At 36.7% G+C, this 22,169-nt stretch overlaps 1 protein-coding gene across 4 annotated transcripts in view; it reads left to right on the top strand.

Moving 5' to 3' along the window:
• Positions 1 to 22,169, top strand: part of LAMA2 (laminin subunit alpha 2) — a 340,056-nt gene that overhangs the window by 121,038 nt on the left and 196,849 nt on the right. For all 4 annotated transcript variants that reach the window (XM_064413130.1, XM_064413127.1, XM_064413128.1 and 1 more), the window contains exons 6-12: positions 2,044 to 2,133; positions 4,282 to 4,399; positions 6,049 to 6,227; positions 7,872 to 7,971; positions 16,309 to 16,469; positions 19,922 to 20,062; positions 21,422 to 21,595. In XM_064413130.1, coding sequence (XP_064269200.1) covers positions 2,044 to 2,133; positions 4,282 to 4,399; positions 6,049 to 6,227; positions 7,872 to 7,971; positions 16,309 to 16,469; positions 19,922 to 20,062; positions 21,422 to 21,595 — 963 coding nt within the window. The remainder of the gene's footprint in view (positions 1 to 2,043; positions 2,134 to 4,281; positions 4,400 to 6,048; positions 6,228 to 7,871; positions 7,972 to 16,308; positions 16,470 to 19,921; positions 20,063 to 21,421; positions 21,596 to 22,169) is intronic.

Genomic DNA, 22,169 nt, shown 5'->3' on the forward strand with positions numbered 1-22,169 from the left:
TTATTTGGGAGGATTACCTGCTGTTGTCTTTCAAGATCCTGGTGTTGGAGAATTCCTTGTGCACTCTATTTTATTGTCTTCTCTAGAAGAATTAGCAATTTTGCATTTTCTGCTTAATGGTGTTATTAACATAAACACCCAGCTCCTCTGCCTGCAGACATTTGGATGTAGGTATTTGGCAAGTGTTTGCTGTTGGTATCTCTTGCCTCTTCTGCCACTCAATCCTTTGTTACCTTTAGCATGCCTTGAACACTCCCTTTGAGTAGAATTTGTAATTGTACTATAAGTAATAATAGGGTCTGAATGCAACACTTTTCATATCATATGAAGGTAGCAGTAAACATTTTGTGTTTTGCTTTAGCTTAAAAGAATGGATACAGCATTTAAACTCATACTATACCCATACTCTGGGCTTCTTCACTGCTTTGTGTGTGCACATCTGTCTCTTCTTTCTGCAGTCTTTACTTCCTTTCTAAGCCATATCTCCCTGTTGTCCTGCACAGGGACACACAATAATGTGTACTGTTCGTGTTTTCCTCTGATTTTTCTACTAGGCACTCTCAAAACCTCTTATTTTTCAGTTTTTTCTACTAAGAATTCTCAAAAACTGGTTTGGGAGATATATTATATTCCTTTTTTTTTTTTAATCGCTTCCCTTCCTGTTGGTCATCATATAATATTGGTAACCTAACTTTCCAAAACAAAAATAAGTCCTGTTATGAATGGGGGGGGTGTATCATTATTCTTTTGTTAATATCATTTGTCAGTGATGGCTAAGTGCTAAGAAAATTTGCATCTTCTGTTCCCATTTCTGGTTTTCAATTCCTTGTCTAAATAGAGAGTGCTGGCTATTTCTGAAAGTTTGGAACATGCCATTTTGTTTTGAATTACAAACCTAGAATCCCTTCCAGTTGAATGCAGTTATTGCAACCTCACTAATGATGAATACTGTGTAAAAGTGGACATTTAATAATCTGATTCTAAGCAAGTAGTAGAAATACAAAATTTAATTAGCACTTAAAAAATTACTCTAAACTCATGAAATGTGAGTGCAGGAAAATACGCTGGTTTCTCAAACCAACAAAGAACTGTAACTTCTGTGTGGAATCTCTCAGAAGATCCTCATCCTCAAAGGATCAAGGAGCAACTGAAACTTGCCACCCTTGTCAGGAAACAAAGGGTAGCCACAAATTATACATTTTCTTTGTGTTGGAAGTTTAACTAGGAGTGATAAGGGTTCTCATTTTGTTTGTTATATTTATTTATGATCTGATAAAGAGGTTGAACACCGTAATAGCAAAATTTTCAAATAGCTTATGTTTTGTTTGATTAGCCAGCTGTGAACATGTTGCAGGACCCTTGTCTAAACAGAAGACAATGGATGAGATTCACTTTTCACAGGTTTTGTAATATAAGATTATGAATATTCTTTCTTTTTAGGGCTCTTAATCCTTAAAAAAGAAAAAAGAGAAATGGCCAAATGGTAGAAACACAGGTCAAAAGTACCTAAATCTCAGTAATAAAGACTGTTTCATGATCATTCAAAGGCCAATAGTGAAAAACTGTTCTTCTTTCCACAGTTTGGTGAATGCCCAAATTAGACCCAGCTAAGGTGAACAAAGGTGTTTCATGGGATTTTTCCTAGATTTTCTCATCTTCCCATCATCATGCCTTTTCCTTTTCCTTTTCATATTTTCTGAAGGGAATAAATTCTATAGCTTCTAAATTCTATAGTTTGACTTTTCATTATCCAGTGTGCATATAGCCTTTTCCTATTCTCATGTTTTTGTATGCTGTGTATAAATTGACATGGCTTTTGTGACTTCAAACAAATGGGACTGTGCCAATTTACACCCTTTCTTTCACTCAGCCTGAATCTGTTGATCAAGACACGGCTTGGATTACACTGTCTGCTATATTTGTAATAGATCAAAAAAGAAATAAAACAGGACCTGACAGTTTTGTCACAAGAAATGAGTTCTGCAATTTGGCACCTGCATTTTAGAATCCACTTAGCAATTCAATTTCTGTTTTGTCTTACAGTATTACTATTCTATAAAAGACATCTCCGTTGGAGGCATGTGTATATGTTCAGGCCATGCAAAGGCTTGTCCACTGGATCCAGCGACCAATGTACGTATTTTTTTTTAATGTGCCTTATTTATAGGGTGGAACATGAGGAAAAAAAACCCCTGATATTGATATTCTTCAGAGTTCTATGAGTTTATGTCTGTTTTTCACCTAGAAGAACAGTCAGAAGCAGTGCCAGAATGAAACAGTGCTAGCAGCCAGAATAATAAACATTCATGCAGTCTCAGCAGAGAATTTCCTAAAATGAAAGAATAGGTTTCAGATAATTCATATTGGAAGTTTCCTAGGAAAAACAGAAATCTGGGTTACACTATGTTGCTGTAAAGATGAGCACTAACAGTCAGTCTTTATTTTCCTTCTTGATATTTGCTAAATGATTGTCAAATATTTAATGGATGCTTGCAAACAAATGATGGCTCTAGAATGGTGCATTGGCTATGTAGGGAGTATCAATTGAATGAGCAGTTAAGCTAATCTAGAAAATCATGGGCTGTTTATATTATCTTTCAACTTGCAACTCTCTTTTTTTGCACATAACCAATATAATCAAAACATAACCAATATAATTAATATAGAAATACAACTTTTTACTGATTGTCCAACTCTATCTTTCCATTATCACTAGTACTGAATTTACACATGCCACAGTGTGGGATCTCTTAATGTACTATTCGCTTAAATAGGAGCTTTATAGGATTTAACTGAAAATCTTGTTTGTATGTGGCATTAAGGTATTATGTAGGAAATAATTTAAAGAAATTACAAAAGCTTATAGAGAATACATTTAGAGTTTGAAGAAATTTTTATGGATCCTTGTGAAAACTGAGCAATTACTTGGTTTAACCCTTCTGAGAATATTCTGTAATGATATGTACGGCAAGTGTTGAACTACTGTTTCAGAAGCCCTTAGTGCTGAAGCTGCAGCATTGTCTCTGTGCCATCTGTTAAGATCAAGCCTGCCTCGGAAAATAAGTGCTACTACTGAGATTAATACATACTTCAGATAATTTGGCTGCTAGATAAAATAAAGCCATTTTGACAAGTGTGATGTCCTGTTTTGCAGGACATCAAATACGTATTTGTTGTCTGACCAGTATAAAAAATAGCCTAAGTGAAACAGCTCAAGCCAGAAGAGATTTGGAGGTTTAGCTGTCCAGGGATATTCTTTAGACTGAGCCATGCCAAAATAGGCTTATAAACATTATGACTGCACTTGTTAGCAGAAAGAATCTTTCCCTTAGTGTTACTTGCTAGGAATAACTTGCTGGAATAAACTTGCTGGAATTTGCTGCCATGCTTTTCTGAAGCTGTCCTTGAGTTAGCCTTGTTTTGCAAGATTTATGCTTTGTCCTGGGAGCCATGGAGTTTCTCTGGCTTGCTGTTTTGACCTCGTATGGCCTCACAAGGACCACAGAGAATCTCCTTCACTAAATAACTATCAGGAAGGCAATTTTTAGTTCTCATTTCTCCAAACTACACGATTTTTTTTTCCTTCTTCAAGCTGCCTCTGTGGCTCAGGGAGTTTTGGTGTTCCTTACAGTAATATTTTCATGCCGAGTCTGTGGTGGTCTTGTGGGGAACTGTAAAGTGACTGAAAGGCTGGACTTGTGCTCATCTATTATTTCTTTAAACACTCCTGCTATCCCTCCTATTAGTTACACAATTGGAAGATTACATGATAATTGCACTTATCCAGTCAACAATACTAAAGTATAAAAAAACAACAATTTGTATTGGATCAGCTAACAGAATTGATTTCATTCTGCAGCAGCAGAATTGCTGCATCAAAGGGAAGGGTGGAGAATGGCCTGCTCCTCCAGGGGTCAGATCAGTTTTCCTGTATCCAAGACCTACCTGTACTTCGCCTTGTTTGTTTTATTGGGGAACTTTCCCATCATCCTTTCTTTATCCAGTTAGAATTAAATTTTCCTGCATTCTTAGATTTTCCTTAGATATGTGGCCAGCTGTCTTCCTTTGCTTTGTGGCTGTTTTCTTCAAATAGAGCTATAGAAGTTAAACACACTTGGTGAATGCAGGATGCATAAACAAATACAAATCAATAAACAAAGGAATTACAGAGCAGAGCCATCCTTAATGTTTTCATAATTTGAACTGGAATGCATATTATGTAAATGGACAGATTTTTCAAATCATCACATTGTGTAAATATTTGTTTTTCTTTTAAATTAGAAATCCGTCTGTCAGTGTGAGCACAACACATGCGGAGAGACATGTGATCAGTGTTGTCCTGGTTTCCATCAAAAGCCTTGGCATGCTGGCACTCTCCTGCATAAGCATGAATGTGAACGTAAGTTGAAAGCAGTACAGAGGAGAGAATTTCTTGCAACTGCTACTGAAAACTGAAATTGGGTCCGACGTGATTTTGCAGTTAATTTGGTTTCTAACCACACTGGTTTTTGTATAACATTTGATTTGATGTTTTTTACTGAATTAGACTGACTCAAAAGACTTTGCAGAAAAATTACATGAAGATTTGTGGTTTTATTGAACTCAGAATTTTATTCTAACATGGTGATATTTGGGGAATGCTATGTAAAGAAAATTGTCTTGTGTAGTTTTTATAATCATGATGGGGATTTTTGGCTAAAATAACAGGGTTATATCCGGGTGAGTAAAATAAAATTCTTCATAGGTTTTTCATTATATAAAACTTTACTGGTGTAATTTCTGTATAAATGGCACTTTTATATGTTATAATGCTCATCTTTGCTGGAAAAAAATATTTTTGTATGATCAAAATGCAAGTTGATGTCTGATTTTTTTTAAGAGAAAATACAACATATCTAGTTTTCCAACATGGAATGAAAACATACTTTGAGATATCAACCTCCCACAGGGTGGAAATTTAATTTTCAGATTTATTGTAGTAAGGGTAGTTATAACTGAACTTTAACATCTTGCTTCCAAAGGTCACATACCACTTACATTTCTGAACATAATAAAATCTAATGTTCCATTACATCAAGTATTTATTCATTTGTAGGATTTCAGCTGTAATTTTTGTCATGATTGATTAAAAAATAAATAAAAAGGAACAGATATGCCCATATTTAGAGTAGCCATTGCTTATTTGTGTCCTGTAGACTTTGGTCACAGAGGTCTTTGTTTTAGATGGAACTGTGTCTGCACTGGGAATGCATTATGGAATGAAAGCAGGGTACCTTTAATTTCATGTTTAATTTTTAAGAGACACTTACACCCTGTTCGATTCTCAGTGAATTGTTGTACTGTCTTGGTGGAAACAGTTCCCTGTTTCCTGCCTCTCCACAATGCTGACAAGCTTTGGCTTTCTCTTTATGATGAAATGAATGTTTTAATACTACAGGGAAAGGGAGAGTGAATTACCTCGTTTTCTTTGCAAAGTTTATTAATTATATTTCCTGTATTTGGACCTGAAGTCTAGAGTTCAGATATAAATGTCAAAAGAAGATTTTAGACTGGGAATCCCTTTATTCTAGCCCAGTTCTTATATGCATATGTGCAAGTGAGGTGTTTTTAGGATGTCTTTCAGATTTTATTTGAATCACTTTAATTTACTCGTACCATTGTGCTTCTTTCCTTGCAACTCCCCTTGTATTTTAATTTAGATGACCCTTTCATGAACTGTATGTGTATGCATCCACCAAAAGGTTTCTCAACTATCAATTTAAGCAAGAAAAAAAAAAATCATCAAACTGAAACAAACCAGGAGCTGTGTCTGTCAGCTTCTGTACTCCCCAAGACGAAATATTGAGAAAAAATACAACTTTATTTAATTCAATAGGATTTAAGGCTGTGTTTGTAATGGGGCCACATTGCCTTTCACAAAAAAAGTAGTAAATGAATGTTAGAATGTACTTTTACGATATACACAGAATCAATGATAAAATATTGAATGGCTCTTTTGAGTACCTCAGTAACAGTGGGAAAGTATTTGCTAATGCTCTTCCCTTTTAGCATGCAACTGTCATGGGAAGACTGAGGAGTGTTACTACGATCAGGACGTGGCAGCCAGAAACCAGAGTTTGAACATCCACGGGGAGTACCTTGGGGGCGGAGTGTGTGTAAACTGCTCAGGCTACACCAGCGGCATCAACTGCGAGACCTGCCTGGACGGCTACTTCAGGCCAAAAGGGGTAAGCGCCTGCTCCCGCCTCCCTTCGCTGCAAAGCTCGCTGTTCAAACCATCCCTTCATCGGCTTGTGTTACTAAACAGAGTTTGGGTTGCCATTTTGTGAAGGTTAACTTCCAAATCTGACAGGGCAGCGGTTGCTTTTCACAGCTGGGAATGTATAAAGTTAATGCTCGGAGAAATAGGAAAGTGAATTGTGTTGATATGAGGGAATGCACTTGAGGTCAGGGCCTCCGGCTAGTATTTCAATTTAATTTAAAAGAGGATGTGGTCCTGTAAACAGAACTTGTGCCTCAGTAATAATTTCAACTTTTGTTGTCAAAGTTCAAAGAAATATTACTATATTTGGTATTGATGAAAGAGAGACTGTAATTTCTGGTTTTTAAATGCAATGTAGAATTAATAACCACTGAATTTCCGTAGTGTTTCACGAATGTCTTTAAATTTCAATGCAGTGGAAATTGCTTTTTGTATTTCATCGTATAAGACTGTATTTTCATCTAAGTGGAAGCTGAAGCTGTCAAAAGATGAATTTTATATTAGGTTGTATTGTCAATATGGGCCATTCCTGTGCTTTAGACAGCTACACTATTAGTCTGTGCTTGAATTGCTTCTATTTCATCTGTATATTTTCAGATGGGTAAATAATGGCCTTTAGTCTGATTGGTGTTCAATCCTTAAAGAGAAAACATCAGCAAATAGCAGTAATTACATTTTCCCTGATAGACTAGATTTAGCCTTACAACTTTAGAAAAGGAGTACTGAGAAACAATTTCTTCAACAGCAGGGCACTTGATTTTTTCCTCTGTTTTAAGTTATCATCCAGCTAAAAGGGATTTGATATATTTTTGTGTGTTTGTATACTGTATGCATATTGTGTGTATATATCTAGTTTGTGCAGAACTTCTAATTTATATTCCTAGTTTGATATTAGACCAAGGTTTAAGTTCGGTTGAGGTAACCTCTCAAGAACAAAATGAAATTGTCCCATTGTTTAATGTTCACTTTTCTTCACTTATCTTTTTTCTCTCTTACTAACTACCATGAGTTAGTTTTTCAAATCATGTTGACCAGAACAACTGATCTTGTCAATATTACTTTAGGTAGTAAATGCTTAAAATCTCCTTCATTACATTTATTGATTTTAATTATATATGGTTCTGTTATCTGCACACCTGGTATTTTTTAGTTGAAGACATATTTGCATCTAAGTCACTACATATTTCTAAATAAAAATCCCAAATGTAACTTTAATAGAATCACAAATCCTAGAATCATTTATGCTGAAAGGACCTCTAAGATTGAGTCCAACCCTTAACCTTACACTAAACAATGTCCTTGAATACCACATCTAAGCATCTTTTAGATGCCTCAAGGGATGATGACTCCACCACTTTTTGGGGCAGTCCATTCCAATGTTAGAAAAACCTTTTTGTGAAGAAATTTTTCATAATATCCAATCTCTGGTGCAATTTGAGGCATTTTCTTCTTGTCATAGTCTGCATGGACTAAGTTTATCAGCTGTCTCATTTTTCTTCAAGTGTAAGCCACCTCTACAGAAGTCTTCTCTCCTACTTTTTAAGACGTAAATAAAAGTTTCCAATTATTGAAGGTAAGTTTTTTTCTTCTAATGTCTTTATTTTTATAGGTATTGCCAGATAACCCAGATCCATGCCAGCCATGTTCTTGTGATCCAAATGGGTCTTTAAATGATACCTGTGTCAAGGATGAGAAACATACAGAAGGAGGTAAGCTCCCTCAAATATAGGGATGTTAAAAATGACGTCCAGCAATGGTCAAAGAAATGCTGAATCACATTTTTGATATCTTTAACCAAAAAAATCCCCAAAAGGTTTGGTTTTGGTTTGTTGTGGTGTTTTTTTTGTTTTTTTGTTTTTTTTTTTAATTTTACTCATGCAAGCAGTAATCTAGCTCCAATGTTTTGATTTCTTTTTTTTTCTTTTTTTTTTTGAAACTCATATTTGTTGAGGCTGCTTTCAGATATTCATGGCTGGGAAACTTGTGTATGTTTGGAAGAATATTTCCAGTAGAAAATACTGAAGAACTTTGGCATTAAAGTGCTTTCTTTTACCAGGGAGATTAAAACTCATACACCAGCAGTGCTATAATATCTTTTCCTATCTAAGCATATTTCCATTTGAAATCTAAAAATTATTATTGAAAAGTATTTATTTGCTTTCTGTGTTATTCATGTAGAATTACAAGATGCTTAACATAGCCCTGTAAAAACTGTCTTCACATAGACAATGAACTGTTCATTGGACTTTGGAAACAATGGATTGCCATTTTTTTTTGTTCTTTCATTGTAAAACATATGAAAATACTGTAGGAAGACAACAAAACTCAAAGTAGGTTCTTAAGAGATTTATAAATTGGGCTGATCACAACCTATTGATGAGATGTAGCTGTCCATTAAAATAAAGATCAATAGAACATAAAAGCAACATGGCAGAGATGCAAAGACAGGACTCATAATCTACTGTAATAACCAGGTACTGATTGCACCAGTTCAATAAAATGATAGTGATTTGCTGTCCCAGTGGTGTCTCTGGTGGGTTGATCTTGGCCAGCTGAAGCAGCCCTCCAGCCACTCTCTCACTGCCCTTCTCAGCAGGGCAGGGGCAGAGCAAAAGATGAAGCAGCTCATGGGCCAAAGTAACAATCAGGAAGTAATTTTCCAATTATCATCCTGGGCAAAACAGATTTTATTTGGGGAAACTTAAGTTATTGTCAGTTTGAATAATTTCAGGTAGCATAAGCAAAGACAGGCTTCATAAGCAAAGACAAATATTAAGAATACACCTCTTTCTCCACCTTCATTTTTTTTCTCAGACTCAACCTCACTTCTTCATTCCACACTGCTCCTCTACCTTCTCCCCCACTACCACAAGTGATGCAAGGTGATGGCAAGCCGGAGTCATAGCACTGGTCATAACAGTTCCTTTTTGACACTCCTTTGTCCTCACACTTTTCCCCAGCTCCAGTGTGGGTGCTCCCCATGGGCCTACATCCTTCATGAAAAAAAAATTCCCTACCAGCAGTTCTCCATGGGATGTAGCTCCTTCAAGAAATATCCAACATTTCCTTCATGGAAATGCAGTGTGGATATCTGCTCCAGCCTGGTTTTCTCCAGGGACTCCAGGGGTGTATCTGCTCTGGACCCAGAGCTTCTCCTTCCACTCCTTCCCCTTTTCTATTTTCTGGCCTGGCTGGCTGAAGGGCTGTGCGCTCTGTTGGGAGCTGGCTGTGTCTGGCACAGCCTTTTCCTCAGAGAGGCTGCCCTGGCAGCCCCCTCCCTGCTGCCAGGGCGTGGGCATGGATGCCCAGTGCAGTGTATTACATGGAGTGATATGAGAGACAGGATGAGCAGAAGGGAGGATGAATCCCAAAGCTGGCAAAAACACAGCAAGACTCTCCAATGCCTGTACCAAACCTGTGGATGAGACTATAACAGGTTACAGATGACAGAAAGTGCAACAAAGGAACCTCTCAGACTGTGATTTTGAGATGGGGAATGATTAATTCAAAAAAATGTGATGTCCCACTTGCATGTTACACAGCTGCTTGGTCTCTGACTCCTGTCGCTGCTGCAGTCTCTCTTTTCACATCTTCTTTTCTGGCCCCTGGTGTGGGTCATCCTCCTGGGGCCTGGCAGCTGATCAGCACGTAACAGGCTGACAGCTCCTCTCTCACAAGAAGAGGAAAGCAAAAGGATAGAGACATTTTTCCCTCTTGTTTGTCAGTAATGGTGTCCTTAGGAGCTCTCAAAATGTCTTATGCCTCTGAGCATCCAGCAGATCTAAACCATCTCATAGTTTCTTTCTAAATCTGCTTATACTTTCTGAATCTGACAAGGTGGTACTGTACTTTGACACCTTGCTATGTCTCCTTCTGCCTTTTTAGTGCTCTGATCTTCTTTCTGGCAAATTCTTCTCTTGCTTCATTTGTGAATATCTCTAGGAGGAGAATTAAGATCCTGTTTGGATCATTAACTGTGTCTTTCATGAAAATCAATAAGCATGTCATACTAACATGTTGAAGATAACATCTTGGATTATTTTTTATGCTTTTCCACCTTTTACTTTTATTGTAGGTAGCCAGTCCTTCTCATCTGGCCCCAAGCATTCAAAGAAGCTGTTGAATGCTCTAGTTTTTCCAATCCCAAGAACCAGAGTTCTTTTGTTCTCTTCACAAAATGAAACTCTCATCTTTTTCTGTCTTGAATGTAACCAGCTTTTTCTCATCTACCTGAAATTTACCTCATGCAGCTGCAGTTGGTTGAGGCCTGTTACTTTTGAGCATGTTAGAGTGTTCTTAATCTCTGTTGAATGTGCTAATTGCAACGCATAAATATTTTTTCCCTTTATTCCTTTCTAAACTCATTGGTGCCTTCTGTTTCCAAGTTATTTACTATGGAGGTTATTCTCTGTGTTTAAACTCTTTGTTCTCGTATGTGACAAGCACAATTGTTGTTTAGATAACTGCCATCATGTATGAAATTCCCTCCCCAAAGTAGTCCATGCATTTGTTCTTGGGACCACTTGTCTGTGTCCTGCCCAGTCTTGGAAGTCTAGTGAGAAGTAGACACTTTGCTCTGTCTGAGCAGTGGCCAGAGGGTAGTTTTGATATCTATCTTATTATTTTTCTGGTTTAAGACTACAACAACAAAAACAACCCAGCTCTATCTGGACATCAAAGCTATTCTGCCTACAATGGACTTGCTCTTTGTTCTTACTGTTTATTTGCCTTTTTTTTCACTTGTACTAGATAAGTTTCCAACACATTAGGAAAAATGTTTACTTCTTGCTCATTAAGTTTATAGTTCTTAAACCAGTCACATATTTGTAACTGTAATGCCTTATTCAACAAAAAAGACACAATAATGTGGGTTGAGAGGAAAAGCCTTTCTATTATTTCTTTTAAGAAAATATTTCTGTGGTAACAGAAGAGGTTGTTTTAGAATCAAGAGCGAGTCTGGATATAATTTTTAGCATGAAACTATCCTGAAAGAAGGTCACTTCTTCCCTTTTTTTCCCTCTGACATTTGTATTCTGTACACTGATAAAATTCTTTTTACTGCATACTGCTCACCCTGGGCAGCAACTGGGTTTGAAGCACTGGTGAGTGTTCATAAAGGAAAAGCTGGAAAGCGTGATCTGTCTGAAGGAATCTATCTATTCACCAACGAACCAGATGAGCACTCTGGGTGGGTTGATATACACCTTAAAGAGTCGCTGGCTGGTTGTATGGGGGTAAATTGTTTGCTTGGGGTAGTATGGGAATATGCTTCCTAAATGTGTGCTAAGTAAATGCTTTGAGCGAGTAAAAGACATTAAAATAGAATGGAAATAAGAGAGTAAGGAGCATCACTGGGGATATAGAGTCACTGTGAAGAGTTCTCAAGTAAAATAAAGCTGGAGGCTGTACATTCTCTGTTCTTGAATACAGTAGGTAAGCAGCAATTAAAATGGAAAATTGTAGCAAAACTATAATAACTGGTGCATTGATGAAATGCATCAAGAGGATTTAAGTGACTGCATCCTGCAGTCATAATCAGGTTTTGCTAGATAAGAGAAGGGCATAGAGAAGCTGCTTTATAATATAGTATTCATTGTTTCAGGAAAGAAAGTATTGCTGTATTTCATGCATAATTTCCATATTGATCTCTTTGTCCTCATGTGTCTCGGTCAATAGTCTAAAATCAGATATTATTATTGCTTGTAAAGTGTATTTTTGGTTTTGAATCTTCAAGGATGGTTTTTAAATATTCTTTCATGGCAATCCTATATTTTTTGTTAGTGAGAAATATAAAAAAGAGAAACTGAGGATCAATCATAAAATAAACTGATGAACATTCCTGTAGGTTTTGTAACTGAAAGGCAATAATTCTACAACTGAATTTTTCCATCTGTGTTCAATTCATCCTAATAATAGCTAAACTTAACCATTGCTGATATTGGAGTGTTCCATACAGAAGCGAAGGTCCAGCCATCTAGAAGTACTCTATACTGCAGTATTTAAGGCTTTCTCCATGAATTGGTACTCTTGTTTCAAGCTCTAATGGCTAGATTTTAACAAATAGCCATTTTGCTTGGCCCTTTAGCACCTGCAAGAGCTGACAGGTTTGGAACCTGGCAGAGTTTTATGAGTCAGTCTTCAGGGCATGCTATCTTTTTTCCCGTGTTCTCTCTTTATGTACAATATAATCCCAATGACAGATGTTTGTTTTTGCTGAAAAAGTCCTCAGACATTTTAGAATAAGTAAGATCCAGACATCTTGATCTTTATTCAGACTTTGTACTACTTTGCTCAGCAAGCAGTCCCACTGACTTCTGTGAAATTATTTTTGAAATTTATATGCTGTTGAACAGGAGTGAAAATGACAAGAGGCCTTTCCTAGGATCGCAGGTTTTTTAAGGGTCTGGTTCATGCTTTTGCATGCATTTATTTTTGTGCCGTTTTGAAAGACTGCTAGGCTAGGAAAAACTAACCGGTAAAACTCATATTTCAAGATGACTCATCCTCTAGGGTGCATTTTCAAAGCCCCTGCATGCTGAAAGACAGGACAGAAACTGATAATATGCAGGGAGAAAATGGAATAACAGCTTCACCAAATAAAGCCCCATTCAAACAAGACCTATGAAGTCATAGACCAAAAGCAAAAGATGTCCTTCTGAAATATCAGTTTGTTGCAACAACAACAACAAGAGACAGACCTCGTACATATGCCTTAAATTGAAATGTAATTAGGCTGTTGACATGTTGTACATTGCACATATACTACAGCAGCCTCATCAAAAACAACCAGTGGGGCACTGAGAGAAATTTACACACTGTGTATGTAACATAGGGAGAGCTGAGATCTCACAAGGGCTGTAAATGGAAGGAGGCATGGAGCCAAATCAAGCACACAGACTAACTATATCAACAAGTGTGAGAGCTGGAAGAATGTATGACAGGTAGCAACCTCTTGCCTTCCTCTCACGTGGAGTGTGAGGTCTCTTGATAAGTGGTGTGCTGAGGTTATCTGTGTGTGCTGCATAAGAATGGGGCAAGCTGGGCTGGTGGCAGTGAAATTTTCAATGACTGCATAGAAAGGCAGAGCAGGAGAAGGGATGGTTCTTGTTGGGAAATTTAAAAAAATGGATGGAGTGGGCAATGGAGGAGAGACTGTAGATATGAGTATTTGGGAGCTCCATACTGAGACATATAGTTGAATTTGAGCTTGCTGAGTCTTCATTTGTGATATATGAGTTCCTGAAGCTTTCAAATGAGGTGGGCTCACTTCTAAAGAGTAGGCTTACCTATGTCTTTTACTGCTGAACCCTGGAGTATAGCCTGCTATTTTCATCTGGAAGGAACAAAAGTTTCTCTGTTCCAGATTGTGCAGTTAGGATGCATTGACCCAGATTACAAGAGCTTGTGTCCTGCTGTGCTGTGGGGCCTTGATGGTAGCTTCTTTGAGAGGAGAATAACTCAGAAATTTGAGAATCAGCTGAGCCAAAGGCATCAAAACCCATGGAGCACATCACTTTGAGATAGTAAGTAACAGAAATTTCATGCGTTGAAATTCTGTGTATAATTAGGACAGATCAAGAAGGTGACAGTCGGCATGATGTGCTACAGCAGATCAAAGAGGCTTCAAGGTTAGAGTAGACAGATTGAATTTCACCTCTGTATAGATTAACAGATAATATAATTTAAAACTCCTGTAGGTGGCTGCTTCTTCAAATAGCTAGTTAGAGAAGCCATAAAAAGGAGAAGCACCTCTGGATTTATGCATGGGAGACTGTTTTAAAACTCTCCTCCTAAAGGACAGTCAAATTCAACATTCTTGTAGAAATGAGAAAGCCTCCCTGAAAAACAACTTAATCAAAATGAGGAAATCTATAAAAGGAAAATAAAAATGAACAATTCAAGACTGCTAATGGCAGGCTTAGGGTTTATAGACCGTATATTAGACATTCAGAGAAGATGCATTTCTCTGGTTCAAAATTATTCAAGCAATGCAATTAAGCTAACAACAACAAGAAAAAAAGATGCATCTATTTAAACAACAGAAAGAAACCCACTGAAAATCAGAAGTTCTTCCTAACTAGGATAATAGAAAAATATAAATTGTGACAGATTCCAGAAAGTCATGCTCTTAGTAATAAATACACATATTTTAAGGAATAATTTTCTGGATAGTTAGATGTTGCTAAGAGGTACTTTTTCAGATAATTCAGAATCAGAGTGCTAGAGATTCAAATGCAATAGGAGTTAAATATGGTTTATGTATAATCATGTTATAAATGGACATCTCAAGAAAGAAAGGGACACAGCAGAAAAACTAAATTAATTCTCTTAAACAGTAAATAAAACAACTCAGGGAATTTCCCTCTTGGGAGTCTTCATTCATGGGGACAAGTCAGAAGAACTGCCTCAAACAGAAGTGTCAGGTTTGAAGTGAACTGATAAATGCAGAATCAAAATTTGTTAGGCATAGAGCATATTTATCCATGGCTTCAGGATGAGTTCAGCAGTTGAAAATTGAGTTGCTTGAGGCATTGAATATAGCCTATAATATTTTTCAAAACAGACATTAATATTAAATAGACACTGTTTATCCAAAAGAAAGACAGGATGTTCCAGGAAACTAGAATCAGAAGGTCTCGTTTCTGTTCCTTGAAAATCACTAGAACTACAATAAAGGATTTATACTATTTCTGGAATGTGGCAAAAATGGGCAAAAATCAAGACTAGGGGTTTTATATAAAGGACAGTCTGCCTTATGAATCTGTTTGAAGGATTAAATGAATATGTGAACAAAGGCTCATTTGATTAATATTGTATTTTGATTTTCAAAAGGTTTTGACAAGATCTTTTGCCAAAATCCACAAAAGAAAGCGTAATAGGATAAGGAGAAAAGGTTCTTTCATGGTTTAGTACTTGGTTAAAAGAATAAATGGACCATTTTCACAGTGATGATCAATATGAACTGTTGAAAATATTCATACTTAACCTGGAGAAGGGATGAGTAGGAAGGTGACAAAGTTAGCAAGTACAAAATCTTTCAGCACAGAAAAATGAAAGTACTGCAAAATGTTGAGAAGGATCTCAAGATAGTGTCTGGGTAGTAAAATAAATGATGAATTTTTTGTAGCAATTACAGGAAAAGTAGAACACTGAGAAAAGTAGTTCTACTTGTACAGTGATTACAGTGATTTCTGAATTAAGCACTAACAGTTGTGAAACAGCTCTTGGAATTTCCTTGGACTGTGCCTCAGGTCTGCCATCTCTATTCTGTCTTGGCAGTAGTCAAAAACATCAACAGGTCCTAGGAAATACTACTGTTTTTTAAAAAATAACTGAAAAAAATCATCAGAAAAACCAATCAAACCAATTTACAGTACACACACCCTCTTTAAATAATTCATGAGAACTGAAAACAGTGTAGAGAAGGACAGCAGAGGTTTTTGGACATACCAAGCAGTTTCTGTGTAGAGATATTGAGTAGGCCTAGGAGTTTGTGGCATATGAATTAAAAATGTCAGGTAGGATATGATAGATGTATATTGAAATCACAGATGGCATGGATAAAGTGAATGGTTACTTTCTCTTTTCTATGATACACCAATTAGATGGCAATAAATAGAGATTTATCACACATCAGTGTTTTCTTTCACACTATACAAGGCTAAATGTGAAATTCCCTGCTGGGGAGCCTTACAGATTCTGAACGTAAAAGCATGCTGAAAGGTCTTTAGATGAATTAATGGAAGAGAAGGTTTTCAGGGACTGTTAGATGCAAAGAAGTAGGGATATGGTTTGATTTTCAAGATTTCTAATATGCAGATTTCTGGAAACTCAGAATTAAAATGACTGTATACTTGCCCTATTCTTACATTGTTCATTCTAGCCTCTCTCAGATGACTCTAAGTTATAGATGGTGGTGTGAGCAACACTAAACACCCGCTTATGTTAAACCTACCAAAGGTGTTGCTTTGAGTGCCCTAACACACATATCTGACAATAATAATGACAAATGAAATATCTCTCATGTTTTTTCCATCTTCCTGTAGATTTGTTGCCTGGTTTCTGTCACTGCAAGACTGGCTATGCAGGAAAAAGCTGCAATCAATGTGCTTTGGGTTATACAGGATATCCTGAGTGCCTGCCCTGCAACTGCTCCCTTGAGGGCAGTGAAAATGATGACCCCTGCATAGGTCCCTGCATCTGCAAGGTATGGATGTCAAATTCCTCTGAGCCATATAAAGATACTAATGGTAATTAAAGATTTCATTAATACCCTTTTATTATGCCAGAGTATTCAACTTCTCCACCTAGCTCTGTTAGTATCTGTGTTAGCCACTTCTCACAAAGCACTTGGTCTTGGTCCTACAAAATCCTACACGGTCTTGTGTCATCTCAGAACTCACTTCAATCAACATATTTACCTAGGAGCCTTGTATGCTGCCAGTCATAAAAGTCCTTAGAAATCTGTAATGAAGAGACACTTACAAAGCCTGTGAATAATTTGTTTCAAACCCCGTCCTGGTCTACTCAAAAACTATATGTTTACAATATTGTAGAGTCTAAAACTAATCTGTAAATGTGATTTCAAAAAGAGAAGATGAAGCGAACTGATATCTATTAAAAAAAGAAAGTTGCCTTTTAGGAGTAGTCATTCTTTCCTGCCTTGGGATGGTTGATTGTTTAGAAATCTCTAACATGTTTTAAAAAACAAAATATATCCTTTCTGTAGGATGAATTTCTTAATTTCTGGGAAGAAAATTTAAGAGGGTTTCTCTCTGCATGCCATTGGGTATCTCCCTCAAAATATATATTGATATTATATTGAAATTAAAAACATTTAAAGCAGATGCATCCACTTATAAAATGCCTAGCTATCAGAAGGCTTTAGAAATGGTTGTGCTTTCTAAGGCACGGTCTTGTAAGTGACTGTGAATATGCCCAAAGGGCTGCTCACTGTACTGTGGATCACTTTTTCTGTACTGTATTTATGGCAATTCCCTTCCAAAATTTAGTTAACAGAATTAGTCACAAATGAGAATTTAAAAATACTTACATGGCATTTTTAAATACAGGAATCTACAAAAAATGCTTCGATCTCATGCTGCAGACTCACACAAAGCTCTGGTTTGACAGCTGAATAGCACTGAAATCTACTCAGAGAATTAACTTTATCCTCACTTTATGTAACAGCCACATGCTCTCTGTGAGAAATAAAATCATCCACATCATATTTCTAATTACTTAGCCATCAAGTTTAGAAGATCATAAGAGGGTGATTTTGCTATGTGGCTTGGAATGGAGCTTTGATGAAGATGTATTATGCTAAATACCAGATAAATACTGCTTAATAATTCTTATTATGTTATTCATGTAAAGCCAAACTGACCTGTTAGTACACACAGACAAAAATTAACAAATAAAGAATAGAAATAATTGTTCCTATCCCAGAGAGTTCTCATTATATGCACTTTTCTCTCAGTGTTTGTCTTTTGATTTCTTTGTGCTCCTCCAATTCCCTTTTAAGTGCTTGTGGGAGAAAAATTATACCTTTTGTACATAGCTGAGATACAGGTAGATACACATTTAATTTCACTAGCAATCTTCAAATTCAAATCAAAGCAGAATATGGTCAAAGGGACACTGAAATCATCAGATTAGTTATGCTCCATGTGAAGAATAAAGTGGGATGTCTGGTTAATAGCAGGTCTTAGGAAATGCTTCCCTTATTTTAAGAACATCTTTCAATTACCTATGATGAACTTTAAATTTGCTAAAGATAGTTTTCTTGTAAAAGAAATTGCTGAAAAACAATCATATCTGGATAGGCTTTGGAACTTTGTGATGGTATGTGGTCAAAGTTTCATCTTTGGATAGCTTAATACTTCACTGAAAAGTATTGAGAAATACATGGTGTTACAGAAACATTGCTTTATTTGCTGAGGGATAGGTTAGATCTCCTTTCCAACTCTAAATTTTGTTATATCTATTATTCACTGAATTTCATGCCTACTCAATGGAGTTCTGCAAGTTTTATCACAGATGACGTTTGTGACTGCAGAGTGGGCAACCTTGCATTTAAACACGTTTGGTTTGCAGCTCACTTCTTATTTTCCTCTTCCCTCTCTGCACACACTAAACACATCAACACAGTATGAAACTTTTGGGACCAGTGTTCATAACTGTAGTTTCTTAAATAAAGGGTGAGAGTATCTGTGTCCAGATGTTGCCCACATTATTATTGCCCACATGAAGCATGAGTAACCAGTTGATTTTGACATACCCATGGCAGTAATAGGCATTGATTAATCCCAAGATTTCTGGTGAAAATGTAAAAACGCCAGTCTTGAGATTAATGAGATTTTGAAGTTAAATCTAATTGAGTTATAACCTTGGTTTTATTAAAGATATTTGTGGTTTGTTTAATAGTCTGTATGATATTACTGAAGAGGAGCATATAGCACAGCAGTAGAGACAGAACAAAGATATTTTTTACGCATATTTTTACTGTATAATTAGTGGTGAAAACATTATTAAATTTTCACTGTATCTCCCTTTTTGCAGGTCATTGCCCCTTCCTGCACACTGTCTCTATTTTCTCTTAATTCATGTGTGCTATTCTTTCTCCCCATACATCCACCTGCTTTGCCCCGGTTTTGCCAGGTTTGCTACACCTTAACCAGGAGGCCATCAAATGGCTTTCAGTGAATTTACTTTGGAGCTGTGTATTTTGAGCTATCCTAGACTGCACAGTGTAGGCAGGGTTTTAGAGTGAGTTCATTCTCTGCTGATGTAGAGCCAACAGTTCAGTCCTGTGTGCATTCCACAGAGCACTGCCTCCAGGGTTAAAGAGACTGTGCATAATACCTCTGAAAGGGGAAGGATTTTCTGAACTCTTTTGGGGAAAATACTGAATTACTAAGCCAGCACCATATCATAAGCATCCTGCCACACACTGTGTAGAAAACCTAGCTTTAATTTTGCCTATAGGACAAATTGATGTATAGTGTAAGATAGTAGGTTTTAATGCACAACGTAAGCTTTCTATGAAAAATATAATTACAAAATGCTAAGTGTAGAATAGCTCATGTATATTTAGTGCCTGTCTTCCTGTAGGGGAAGAGTTTCCAAACCTGGCTGCATGGCTGGCAAACACATGTAGTTATGGAAAGAAGAACTGCAGCTCATTTACTATCTGTATTTATCCTGAATTAATCTATTAATGACAGATCTCTGAAAAACTGATACTCAGAGTGATTAGTGCGACTACTGCCATGTACCTGTAGTTTCCATCAGCTGGATGTGCATGGATTTTGTCAGTCCTACCTACATACTACAGTTGTTGAGGTCGTAACATTGTGCCATGCTACCTTCCCCCTGAGACTCTCAGTGTAAAGGATATAAAGTAGATTATTACCTGAAATAAAGTATGTCCATTCATAGAGATGAGAAATTACAGCTCATAATGTCCAAATTTTATGTCCTATTATTTACATGTAGCCACATCATGCCTTTTACTGTGTAAAGGATTTGCTACTAACATTCACAAATAAGAAAGTCTTTCCTATAAAAGTCTTTAGAGTCCTTCTGAAGAATAAAAAGCCAGTGATCTCTGATTCTCATCTATAACAACTGAAGTAATACTCTAATGTGCCTTTCCAGGAGCATGTTGAAGGAGAAAACTGTGACCGTTGTAAAACAGGTTTCTTCAATCTTCAGCAAAATAATCCCGAAGGCTGTGAGGAATGTTTCTGCTCTGGAAAAACAAACATCTGCAGACAGTCTTCCTTTACCTACAGAAGTGTAAGAAAAATCATACCATACCAGTACATGTCTTTGCTTTGTGTTCTTTGTGTTGTCACTAACCATTGTCACTAGTTTTTTCTTATTAGAAAATCATGCATGTCCCTTATTTTTCATTTATCTGGAAGAAAATGCTTGTAAGCTTTGTCACTCTTTGTGAGAAAGTTCTGAATTAGAGCAATTAGAACAGTGAAAAGCACAAAATAAGCTATAACAATATAAATTGAAGCCATATGCATAAACACAGTCCTGGAATGTGCATACATAACCACTCCTGAATTAAATGCTCCATATCCATAGGGCAACCTCTTTTCCAGGTAATTATTACATTTCTAGACCTGAAATAATTAAGAATTTTGAAACAGTAAAGGTGCAACACACAGCTTAAGTAAGAAAAAAGAATGCCTTGCAGGGGGCATTTTGAATGCATTTCTTTGTATGCTGCATTCCTAGGAAAGGATGTGAGAGGAAGATGAACCTGCTGTTCTTATTTATACTGTAGAAAAATGTCTTTAGCCTGCAAATATACTCTGAACTGTAAATTAGTTCTCAAAGCTCAGACACTGATGCCACTGAAATGAATGTTTGCTACATATTCATGCCTGTAGATTGAGTTTGGGAAATGTGTTCTAGGTCTACTAGATCTTGATTTTGGCCATATTGTTATGCTGGAAGTCTGCAAGTAGCATCATATATGTCTAATGTTCTCATTTACATGCCAGCAACTAGGAAATTTTCCATTCCATGGCTGGGCTCATTTATTGTTCTGCTTGTATCCGGGGTCCAGAAGCCATCTTTGTACAAAGTGTGCTCTTCTCTGATGATTCATTACTAGTTATGGGATTTCAGAAATTCAAGTTCTGGTGCTTTCCTGCACCAAAAAGGTGTAAATCTCTAAAAAGTATATTTGGCCTTTTAAGTTGTAAGGTTTTGGAATGAAAAAATATTATAAATTATGATGCCTACAGCAATTAGAAAATGTATATCCATTTGTCAGTTCATTTTCTGTACAATCTGTTGACTGATATTATTTACTGAAAACTTGCAAAATATTTATAGATAATCTTGCACATATGTTTGTATGATGGAATTTCCTTCTTGCTCTGGACCATGAAGCACAGAATGCAAATACTTGCTGTTCTTTCAAACTGAGAAGTTATAAATCCCAGTCATATACAATACGAAACGTCTGCTGTTTTTACTCTGTGTTTTCCTTGGTTCCTACATATTTGGTTATTAAACCTAATCAGTTTTTTTAAAAATGGAGGAATGCAAGGCTGTGACTATTGAGATGATCAATGTCCTGATTCTTATTGTAATGTGGGTTTTATTTACTTATTTATTTTCCTATCGTTTTAGATAGAAGACATGAATGGTTGGTACCTGACTGACTTACCAGGTCTCATCAGAGTCGTCCCCACACAAAAGAGATTTGATGGGCATCAGCAGCTAAGCATCAGCAATGTGGCTGCACAAAAAGTACTGCCACAGATTTACTATTGGAGCGCACCCAGTTCTTATTTGGGCAACAAAGTAAGTGCAGGTGGTACTTGCCTAAACACTAATTTGATTTTTTGAGAAAAAAGGTAAGGCTTTGAAGGGCGGGTGGGACTGAGGAAGGATAAAATTGGTTAGCTATTTGACTGGCAAAATTGCGAGCAGAAAGGAATCACCTGTTTGGAGTATCCTTTTGAGACAAAAAGTTAGGTAGACAAAATTAAGTAAATATCTTTAACCTTGAGCCCTTTTTGGTCTTCTGCTGTCAGGTGTCAGAGAAGAGCAACTAGTTCACAGCACTGGTTTTTGAATCATCTAGCTGGTGTGTGGTTCAGCTTGGCCTGTTCTCTTCCCATCTTGTATTCTGCTTTGAAAACCAGTTCCCTCATCTGCTTTTCAGAGATGCAGGTTGTGTATCAGATGTTGTGGGGGTGTTTAATGCTTTTCAGGAAACTTGTGTGCCCTGGAACTCAGAAAATGCTGTTGTGAGATTTGTGATAGTTCTAATGTGTGTATTTAAGTCTGTGTGTATGTAAGTGTGTATGTACACACATATTCACATCTCACAGGTTAATACCAAATCCAAAATACTTTCATGAAAATCTCATTT

This window comes from Passer domesticus, chromosome 3, assembly GCF_036417665.1.
Source record: "Passer domesticus isolate bPasDom1 chromosome 3, bPasDom1.hap1, whole genome shotgun sequence".
Taxonomy (NCBI): domain Eukaryota; kingdom Metazoa; phylum Chordata; class Aves; order Passeriformes; family Passeridae; genus Passer; species Passer domesticus.